The following is a 10378-nucleotide window of genomic DNA, read 5'->3' as shown; positions in this document are numbered from 1 at the left end:
CCCGGGAAATCTCGCTCCACTGTAACTACACAACATCACAGAGAACCCACAACATCACAGCGAAGCCATTGCTCACAGCACTGGAAGAAGGCGTAGACAGGAAGTGAGGCGATGGTGAAAGACGTAAAGGAGTACAGGGAGCCTCGGACACCGCAGCAGCTGCCAACAAGTGTCTTTCCAACGGTTCATACACCCTCTATGACCTTATCTAGGAGACCTTCAATTCAAAATACATGTTCCTCATCGAGCTCACTCTACGAGATGACAGTTATGGACGACCAGAATAACGCCGGTGTGTATGTTAATGGGAGTAACACCGGGTATGGGCCTTCCAGCGCCGTCCATAGTTGTGTTGAGTCGTCCGGTGTTGATAGTTCGGATGATGAGGATGAAGATGACGATATGGCTCTGAGACATTGGTCTTCAAGAAGATCCAATGAACTGTTCAGAGAACATTTCCAACTGGGAATCGCTATGACCCCGAGCAATGAGAAACCTGGTCAGCAAGTGTATGGACACGGCCTGAAAAATGATGATGACGCTTCCCCTTCAACACCCATATTCAAGAGACTTGTCAGTAGACAATCCTTGAAACCACAGCTAAAGGCATTTCGGAGGATTACGTCTGAGCTACAGTATGAAAGGGTGCCACTCGAGAATGAGATCAATCACGAGAAGCTCGTGTTATTGAATTTAGAGGATGAAGAACACTATCTAACCTCAAGTTTGGCAAAGAAGAATGATAAGACCATCGAGATGAACAATTCGAGTTACAAGAAGTTTGACATAATCAAGAAGGCGAACGAGAGTTGGAATATGAAGAAGAATGGGACTCATATAATGGGTCTCCATGTCGAGACATCAAGCGGTAAGGATGAAGAAAAGGTAGACCAGAGGAAAAAGAGAAGTTTCGATTCAAATGAATATAATGATGATACGCCAAAGACACCAACTATAACGTCGGCCACGCTGAACAAGTTCAAGAGAAGGGCTGTGTCTACAAGTCCAGTGAGTGCAAATTTTTTCAAGAGAAGCAGTGTTAAATTGGTGTCTAGAGCATCAAAAGAGTTAGAAGATATGACATTATCCGATAAGAAACAAAAAGAGAAGATATGACGACGCATAAGACTAACAGCAGAAGTATTGTTTCCGATTACATATATTATGACCTTTAACGAATTGAAAAGAAAGAAAATAGACAATCAAGCAGATGGTGTAGTCTTCCATTGTAACAGCTTTGCCAGCCTCTCAGATCCACAGGCCATCTTGAGGAAATCGTGCTGTAACAATTCATCTGTTGAAGCTCTATATTTGACATCGACACATAGACAAATGCTGAGGAATTTCTTTATGCTCAATGAGAGTTTCTCTGGGTTCTTCAACTTTGGCGTACCGTTTGTAGCAATTAAGAACAGAGCTTTCAATGGCTCCTCGTTGAGATATGGTGGCTCTCCCTCAATCATCTCGATAGTCATGATACCCAAAGACCAAACGTCAACTTTCTCATCGTATTCCTTTGTCTTGACGACTTCAGGCGCCATCCAATAAGGAGTTCCAACCATGGTGACTCTTTTGTTCTTATGAGGGCTGAGCTTAGCACAGAATCCAAAATCTGTGATCTTAACGTTACCCTTCAAATCCAACAACACGTTATCAGATTTGATGTCTCTGTGGATAATGTGCTTGTTATGTAAGAACTTCAATCCCTTTGTAGTTTCCTGACAAATAGCTGCAATCTGATCCTCTTCTAGGCAATTGTCGTTATTTTCAATTACATCTGTTAAGGAACCACCTTCCATGAATTCCATGACAACCCACAGTTCAGAGTTCTTTAAGAAGGCCTCCAAGAAGTTGACAATGTTCTTATGTTGAGAATCTTTCATCACCAATATCTCATTAACAATCAATTCCTTTCTTGGTTGTGCGTTCAAGTCCATCTGTTTGATAGCCACCTTCAATCCTCCACGCTTTAGAGATCTAGCCAAATAGACAACACCACTTGCACCTTGTCCGGCCTTTTCAATCATTTCAAAGTAAGGCTCTGGATCAACATTACGAACCACTGCTTTGAGGTTCTTCATGCTCTGTGCCTCATGCATTGCAGCAATTCTGCGCTCTTCATTCCTGTCCTTGACCGATTTGGAAGGCTTACTTGGTGTTGAATCCAGCGCTGCTTGAGCTGCAGCCTGTGCAGCAGCTTGTGCTGGACTCTGAGTAGGCTTCCTCTGTTGTGATTGTTGCTGCTGTTGTTGTGATTGCAGCTGAGGTGGTGGTTGCCGTTGTTGATGTTGGTGTTTATGAAGTGGTTGATTCTGTGGTGGGGGAGGTCTATGAACAGGCTTATAACCTGGGTGGTGTTGGGGTTGTAATGGCTTTGTAGGCTGATTGAAGGGATGTTGCTGTTGTGATGTTAGATGCTGCTGCTGAGATTGAACTTGTGGTGGTGGAGGTGGAGCTCTCTGTGGTTGTTGAATTTGTCTCTGTTGACGCTGCTGCTGAGATTGAACTTGTGGTGGTGGTCTTGGAGCGTGACGAGATGGTTGTAGATTGAATTGGCCTTTCGTTGGTGACTCAGATGGGGAATCAATGTATGGATTCGGTATAGCCTGTGACACAGGAGTATTCAACTTCAGCTCTGGTACCTGTGTATTCTGCTGGTTCAACTTCAACGATGAATCCGAGTGTAATAATGCATTGTTCATATTCGTCACTTGGGAGCTTGGTACTGAAACAGGTGTTGGAACAGGTACTGAAGGTTTTGGAGGAGGTGGAGCTCTTCTCGTTGGAAGCAAATCATGAGGTTGGACAATTGGGTTGTTTAACGACGTGGAAGTGTTGTTGTTGTTGTTCAAGGAAGATGAGGAGTTATAGGTTGTGTAGTAAGGCATCACCTTTGGCGGTGAATCACGTTTCTGGGGAGTGTAAGGCTTAGACAAATCTGTCAGCAACCTTGAGCCTCCATCCCTATTATCTGAGCTTGACCCTGACGAGTTTGAAGACTCTGAGCCCTTTGACAAGTGGAAGCCTTGTTGCTGGTCCCGCTGAAGTTGATGCTGTTGATGCTGTTGTTGTTGATCATGTTGTAATTCACCTTCTGAGTTTGCCAACTGTCGTTGTTGATCCTGGTAAAACTCCAATACTTCAATCACTGCGACTGGATCCTTTGTCCAATCTTCATTGGTAATCTGGGAATGCTGCAATAGTCTCTTCCAGTTCTCAGGCAGGCCAGTGAAGCTGCCACTTGAGGGATCAAACCCAACATGGACCTTATGAGTGAAGTTTGTTGGACTCGACACCGTCCCTGTAAGGGGACATTTGGCGAATATTGCGTCTAGCCAGCCGTACAAGTCGTTCAAAGTCTTTAAGGAGATGTACAGCGACTTCTTCCCACCTGAGGAGCGGATCAGTTCAAAGCAGTAAGGTCTCAATTGCACTCTCGAGAGGTTCACGATGGAGGTGACCGAGATCTTCAGCCAGATCTCATCCTTGGAGTCGTTTTTGTAGAAAATCATATTTGAATCGTTCAGCACCAGGTACCTCTTGGGCCATCTGAACGACATGATGCCTTCGTCTTTCACCTGCACCCATCCCTGTCTCCTGATGATCTTCGAAGAGGAAGGTGTTGATATCGTCAAGCCACCGGTAGCGGTGGAGAGCACAGCACTGGCCGAAGCCGGAGGCTTCGGCGCTGGCCCTGGGTTGATGAAATCATCATCCCTAAAGTTCGTAGCGGATGTGGACAAGGACATTTCTCTCGAGCTTCAGCGTCTTGTGGGGGCTCGAATACCTCACTTGTGTCCCAGTGGAGATTTGTGTCTCACGTTGGAATGATGACGACTCAAAGAGCAGAGAAAGAAGGCAGTGGAAGCAGCTTGGACAGACCTCGTAGCGTTCCTCGTTCACCAGGCTCGTACAGAGAAAGAAAGAATAATCACGGGCCCCTTTCAATGGTTGGAGAGAGAGAAAAAGGGAAGAAGAATGCTGGAGGGAAAACAACAACAACCAGGAAAACATCAAAAGGTACGCTGCAAAAAATTCCGATCAACGGTTTCTTTTTTTAGCGTGCCCCTTCCAAAGGATCGCGCAGGGGAGGAAGGGGATATTTCCGGATTTCAGAACGTTCCGGAAGTGGTGTGGAATGCGAGACGCGAAACGCGTGGAAGCGGATGGCACCCAGACGCGTTTCGCTGACGGTGAAGCGCTCTTGTTCTTTCTCCTGGTAAGCTGTTTCTTTCTGTGAGGGTTTAGACGGTGGTGATATGGCACGTACACGTGTGCTTCTTCTGCTTTGTTCTTGTTAAAAGCGTGTTTAGTAGATGTATAGAACGGCTTACAGTTCACCCACTACTTGCACTGACGCGTCGATTTGGCGACTCAGAAGATGAAAAAAGAGGAATGACGCGTCCGCAGCTCGGTAACGTTGGTCAGAGACGCAAGCATCCTGTCAAGGTTCGTTCTGTTGTGTTGTCTGGTGTTTACGAGCTAGCAGACACATGTAGACACAGCTGAAAACAGCTACACATAGTCAAGATCAGCTATACACGGTTCAAAACAACTATACACGGTTCAAAACAGCTACGCACCACTCTAACACAACTTGGTGCTCAGCTATGTCAAGGTTTCAATGTCTGTAGGGTCGATCTCCTCGGTATCGTCAACGTCCTCCTCTGTAATCTCCTTCCAGTACGAGTAACTTAAAACAACAAACCCAACAACAACCAGTAAATTCCCGAGTAGCTGTCCAAGGTTGATTGAAACGCCAAACACCAGCCACTCAAAGAGGCCAACAAACAGTATAGTAACTAATGATGAGACTGAGGATAAAACAGGCGACGTCAACGACATCAGGCCAAGGAATGAGAGGGAAAATACCAGATTGGAAACCACAGAGAGCCAAATAATCCATAAGGAATACAGCGATGTTATGAATCTAAACTTGGAGATTCCAGTGATATCGGCAACAAGTATAAAGATCCAACCAATGGAGAACGTTGCCAGTCCAATTAAAGATGCACAGAAATTGCTGAAAGACATCAATCTCCTGGATGAAACGGAATCCACCGGTGGACACATCAGTCTCTTGTAGAGCACTTCGTACAACCCATACAGGATTGCACCAAATGTGATTATGATGTCGCCCAGTACTCTTTGAGGGAACACCTTTCGGGAATCCTCATCGTCACCTCCAAAGGCAACACAGAACACTCCAAACACTGCCAACAGCACTGAAAACAGCTTTGTATAGGTGAACTTTTCGTTTAGAATAGGGATAGCAAATACCAGCGCGGTAAACGCTGAGCAGTTGTATATTGCAGTGATATCAGATGCAGGGGACCATTGCATTGAAACGTACCAGGTTAAACCAGCAACGTTCAAGATGATCGAGAGTATGAAGACGCGCACAGTCAGGAACTTGATCGGCTCACTTTGGATGAATTCCTTTGTAGAACTTGGGCTTATCAGTGCTGTGGGTTTCAAAACCGTGGAGGTCTTGAAGATGTTCCGGTGCTGGTTCTTGAAACTCTCAGCAAAGTTCCTCTTTATATGCACAGAGTCAAGATAGTGCAATCCAAACTTACGACAACGTCTAACATGCTTATAAAGCATGATCGAAAGCACCTGTAATGGCCATATGAGTATCCATGAAGAGTGGGTCATAACGAGAAGCAAAACAGGCTGGTTGAAATCAAGTGACTTGTAAAGATAGCTCGTCAGCTCGGTCTGTGAGACAAAAGAGATCAGAGAAATGATGAACAGTGCAATAACAGCATACAGTTTACTCCTTGAAGGCTGTAGATGTCCGTGTAACTGCTCTGGAGCCTCCAATAACCCGTTAGGATTATGTCCACGTTCATCTCGAGCAATCTCTACTCCGTTGGGCTTTTGGCCATACTCGTTCCCAGCTCCTATCAACGGAGTTTCCTGCTCCTGGCGAATAACCATCTCTAAGTGCTTCTGTCTAATCAACAACAACCTCACAGCATCAAGATCTGGCTGAAGGAAGAGAAAACAACCAAAATAATAAACAAAGAGGGAAAGGGAGAAAATACCATGGGGATTTTACCACCAGTGGTGATGAAGTGGTGTACGGATGTTGTTTCCCTGTGGCAGAGCGATTACGTCATATTATGTAATCAGATCTGGCTATCTACCCTAGACATTCATCAATACATGAGCTGTTGTGTATACAATATTTGTGATTCGAGGTTTTCTATTGCTTCCACCACCTTTACCGGCTCTCTGCTTTCTAGGTAGTTTCTTCTCGAATTGGTGCTGCACCATTGGATACAACGCCTTGCGACTGCTTGCAAGAAGTACCATGAGCACCGTGTATGGATGTTCCCGTGAGGTGGTAATCTAACTGCCTTATAGTAACTGTGCCACGTGGATTGAAACCCAGTGGATTTTAAAGACATTTGCCTAATATCCCCATCTATCCATCTGTAAAGTCATGAGCTCTATGGATATGAAGCTGACCACTGTGGGTGTCCGGATGTGTTGTGAGCACTTCCATCATCACCAAACGGGCTCTGTATGGCACTACAGTAATATGGCTTCTCCAGAGCTTCTATCGACTATCTTTTGGAACAGGTCACTTGGTACGATCCCTTGGTCATTGCCTGGACTGAGATAGACGTTGTTGAGACTCTTGTACAGATGCAGCCCACTCTTTTTGAACTTGTCGATGTCGATGTAGATCAGGACGGTACTGAACCCACGGATTCCACTCACCTGTTTACCCACAGTGTTCTCAAGGTCTGTGAAGTGCACGTGGTTTCTATTCATCTTGGACAATCCACCTGTCTTCACAATAAGCTCGGCCTTTGGTTTTGTTGTTCCATGTATCAACACTTTAGGGTATGGCACTGTCTCAGTGCCAACAAGCTGTAGGTTGTCGTCACCTACACTTTTAAGAGAGTGGCCTTGGTTAGCACAGATCTGTACTTGTCCGTCGTCTGCTGTCATCAAGGTGAATCTCTTTTTGTCGTTATTTGCAACTATACGTTCCACATCTTGTCCTGTAGCTTTCAATGACTTCAGTCGCTTGTGTTCCAGTACTTGGTTCAGTGGGACATATCCCAGGGAATCGATGGTCAACCCTTCTTTAACAGCCCCGTGGCGCAGCAGGTAGCTCAGTGCTTTGGAGATTGTAACGTCTCTTTTGCTGGGATCTGACATCTCCTGTTACACGTGTCTCTGTATATGAGAATGCGAAGTTTCAACACTGCGGAGGGTTCAAAATTTCAAAATGCCCATATGGCCTCTACAAAAGTTACACCATGCGTCTCAACACTGACAAGCTGTGTGATTTTTTACTCGATTAAACCTTGGAATATAACGAAACAACAAAAGTAAATACATTTCCCTGTGAAATGACTATATACATTAATGACTTCAGGAAGGACAGCTTAAAGAGAGAACAAGACGGTACGTGTCTCCAATAACCACCAGAAACCAATGCCCTCATGAGTCATGTCCTACGCACGCTGTTTTAAGCAGAAGCCCCCTTCTGCTTCAGCACACGCTGGCCGCCGCCACAGCACCCACCTTTAGAGCCTCTTCCAGCAACCATCGTTGGCTTCGGGTTCTTGATGCTCTCGTTGTCTCCAAGCTCCGTGCCCTCGTGAATGTTCAGGTGGATTTTGCCGTTGTCCTGACGCTTTCCCTGGACGATATTGCTCATCAGGAACTTGGACACCTCCTCCAAATGCGTAATACGCTCCTCCACGCTCTTGGTCTCATCCGGCTGGTTGAAGCCCTTTCTAATCTCGGCCCTGGAGGCGTTCAAAAGAGCAACATCACCTTGATTTCAACGGGTATTAATAAGAGTGCTTTAAAGAGAAAAATAACACACTAAAGTCCGTATCGTACTCACCTTGGAATGCAACCTGCGTGGCCTTGAGGGCGTGTCTGTACGCTGCTAAAGCTCTTGATCTCGTAGCCATCTCTGAACGTGTGTGAAGGAAATGAACAACACCAAAGTAAACAAATGAAGCCTGAGTGTACAACTGTGTGCGCTCAAAAGAGGCGAGAAAAAGAGTGTGTGCGGACATTACGTAAGTGAGATGTCTGGGTGTACCTAGACCGTAAACACCGCACAATTAGAAGTTGGCCCGACAGCTAAGTTTTACCCAATAGTCTCAGTTATAATGTGTTGCCACCACTACTCACAGACTGAACAATCCAATGCAGTAATCAGCATAATCTTCTCAGTATTTTAAATTTTACCTCTATGAGGGGCATCCTCGATATTTAAATTTTGCATTTTTTTAACCCTCCAACGAGAACAACAAAAATTTCACATATTTTTTAGAAAAAATCAAGTATTACATAATCAAGTGGTTGGAACACGTAATATCAGCAAAGTTGGAGACAAACCGGCATGGGACTAAGGACTGGACAGTGCACCAAACCAAAATTCGCAATTATGACTGATTACATAAGAAATCCGGAATCGGCTTTCATTACATAATCAATTGATTTTATGTTCTATTCTTCGTTCTATGAAATTGGGCAGAACAAAACTCTTTAAAAACGAAGACAAATCTAACTTTACCATATTATAGACCATAAGTTTGCCGTTTAGTGCCCTAGCCGAGTCTGTTTGTTGTTGCAATATCCTGTTTTATAAAGAACAGGTAGATTATCATGTGGTGAGTGAGAGCTTCCACGGCTGCTCCTACCATTTACTTTTTCGCAAACTTGCACAGAGCAGTGCATCCAGTACTGTCTACACATATCACCGCGACAACAGAGACCTCCAGGCTGCTGCAAGACGCGCTTTTCTGGGGTTGAGCGCCAATCTCGAAACAAGAACGCGTTTTCTTAGTGAAGAGAAAGATTGCTATAGGTATACCATGGGAGGAGTTTCGGTCTACGTACTACATCAGTACGGTTCACCACACTTCAAGGTGAAATAGACGCGTTAAGTTGTATTTTGACTAAAGCAAACTCCGTCTAGCTGTGATCTGTTGATTCCTCTTAACCGTAAACTGGGAATTCTTCAACTCCAAATTGACATCTCGCGACTCGGATTGCCAACGAAAACTTCCAGCAATTTCTCAATAAAGTCTTCCAAGAAGTTACTTCTTTTGCCAGTTACAACTAAACAAGCCTCAAGAATCACAGATGGACGCGATTGCTGAGGATAATCAACACGGTGCCACTGCTTCAGAAGATCCAGTCTTGAGGAATTTACGCGTCAAAGCGGAGGCTGCGATGCCCTTTCTCCAAGATGGCCTCTCAACTTATGCTATTCAAAGGCATACGTCGAGCGTGTCTTTGAGATATGCCGGCTCAGTTAAGAAATACTTCGCCGCTCTTCTGTCTCTGCCTATTGATGGTAGGGAAGGAGATCTTGTGGCTTATATTATCGTCAATGTTATAGTGAGTTTGGTATATTCTTTTTCGAGAAGACCAGTACTAATCACAATGTCAGAATTTTATTAAGGCATCGTTAGTGATACTTATGAAATTGAGGGGACCACCTATAACTTCAGGGAAAATTGAGGACATTCTTTCGGGGGAGGAACTGGCACTCTTCATGAGAATTGTATTTGAACAGTTCAAAGAGATTTTTTATATCGAGAATAATTTGATTGATTCTGCAGAAAATGTTGTCTACATGATGATCCTGCTCAACATCAGGTCAATGTGTAACAATGGACTAGTGGACCCTGCTAGTATTTCTTCTTGGATAGCGATGTCAAATGTGCTGAAGAATAAAGATGGTTTTGGGAGTCGATACTATAGTTTCTTGAGTGACAGAAAAGCATTCGGTATCACCTTCGACCACAAGAAACATCGTTGCGAATACCTTGTGATCTATAGAAAGGAACAAGAGAATCGAAACGATTTACGATATATTCTATCTTCCCCAGAGAAATTTCCAGATTTTGAACAATCCAAAAATTTTACATCTCGAGATATCTCCAATTATCGGGAGCTTACCGAGAAAGTATTCATGTCTTTTAAACGATCAGAGCAGTCCAGAGAGAATGCATCACTCTATTCTCCTGTGAGTTCCTGCGAATATTCGGAGAATCTGGAGACACTTCACAGAAAAGAGGATGGTCAAATTGATATGCCTTGTGAGAAACAATTTCGGAAGGAACATGCAAAAGCTTTGACAGAATTTGTGGGACAAAGAGCTAGAGATGCACAACTTGATCTACCACCAGCGCAACACGAAGATGGTTTGGAGGACGGCAGTAACGTTTCGCCCGTAATTACTGTGGAAGACGCCTTGTACACGGAGCTTGAAACTGCCTTTGAAAAGAATCTTCAAGATGTTACAGAGGAAGGTGAACCTGCAACAGAAAGCGTTGATGAGTCTGGGAACGATGTTGAATTTGTAACAGAAAGTGTTGATGAGTCT

At 44.4% G+C, this 10378-nt stretch overlaps 6 protein-coding genes across 6 annotated transcripts; 2 read left to right on the top strand and 4 right to left on the bottom strand.

Moving 5' to 3' along the window:
• Positions 1-261: 261 nt before the first annotated feature.
• Positions 262-1116, top strand: CYBJADRAFT_164761 (uncharacterized protein; the record flags this gene model as incomplete). Its single annotated transcript, XM_020213875.1, has 1 exon — positions 262-1116. One exon carries the CDS (start codon positions 262-264, stop codon positions 1114-1116), a length of 855 nt encoding a protein of 284 aa, XP_020068057.1.
• On the bottom strand, positions 807-3968 carry CYBJADRAFT_169765 (STE20 family serine/threonine-protein kinase). Its single transcript, XM_020215923.1, has one exon. The coding sequence runs from the start codon at positions 3747-3749 to the stop codon at positions 1203-1205; it is 2547 nt and encodes an 848-aa protein (XP_020068056.1). The 5' UTR covers positions 3750-3968; the 3' UTR covers positions 807-1202.
• Positions 3969-4372: 404 nt separating this feature from the next.
• CYBJADRAFT_169764 (DMT family transporter) lies at positions 4373-5993 on the bottom strand. The gene has a single exon (XM_020215922.1). The coding sequence runs from the start codon at positions 5941-5943 to the stop codon at positions 4609-4611; it is 1335 nt and encodes a 444-aa protein (XP_020068055.1). The 5' UTR covers positions 5944-5993; the 3' UTR covers positions 4373-4608.
• A 107-nt stretch (positions 5994-6100) lies between these two features.
• On the bottom strand, positions 6101-7220 carry TPT1 (tRNA 2'-phosphotransferase). The gene has a single exon (XM_020215921.1). The coding sequence runs from the start codon at positions 7177-7179 to the stop codon at positions 6541-6543; it is 639 nt and encodes a 212-aa protein (XP_020068054.1). The 5' UTR covers positions 7180-7220; the 3' UTR covers positions 6101-6540.
• Positions 7221-7582: 362 nt separating this feature from the next.
• MZM1 (Mzm1p) lies at positions 7583-7946 on the bottom strand (the record flags this gene model as incomplete). Its single annotated transcript, XM_020212340.1, has 2 exons — positions 7583-7803; positions 7877-7946. Coding segments are annotated over 2 exons (291 nt in total), but the record flags the coding sequence as incomplete, so codon positions are not given.
• Positions 7947-9129: 1183 nt separating this feature from the next.
• On the top strand, positions 9130-10354 carry CYBJADRAFT_175531 (uncharacterized protein; the record flags this gene model as incomplete). Its single annotated transcript, XM_020216713.1, has 2 exons — positions 9130-9387; positions 9440-10354. Coding segments are annotated over 2 exons (1173 nt in total), but the record flags the coding sequence as incomplete, so codon positions are not given.
• Between the last annotated feature and the right edge of the window lie 24 nt (positions 10355-10378).

Source organism: Cyberlindnera jadinii, assembly GCF_001661405.1.
Source record: "Cyberlindnera jadinii NRRL Y-1542 unplaced genomic scaffold CYBJAscaffold_22, whole genome shotgun sequence".
NCBI lineage: Eukaryota > Fungi > Ascomycota > Saccharomycetes > Phaffomycetales > Wickerhamomycetaceae > Williopsis > Williopsis jadinii.
The sequence above is the reverse complement of the archived record's forward strand: the minus strand, read 5'-3'. Positions and strand labels throughout refer to the sequence as shown.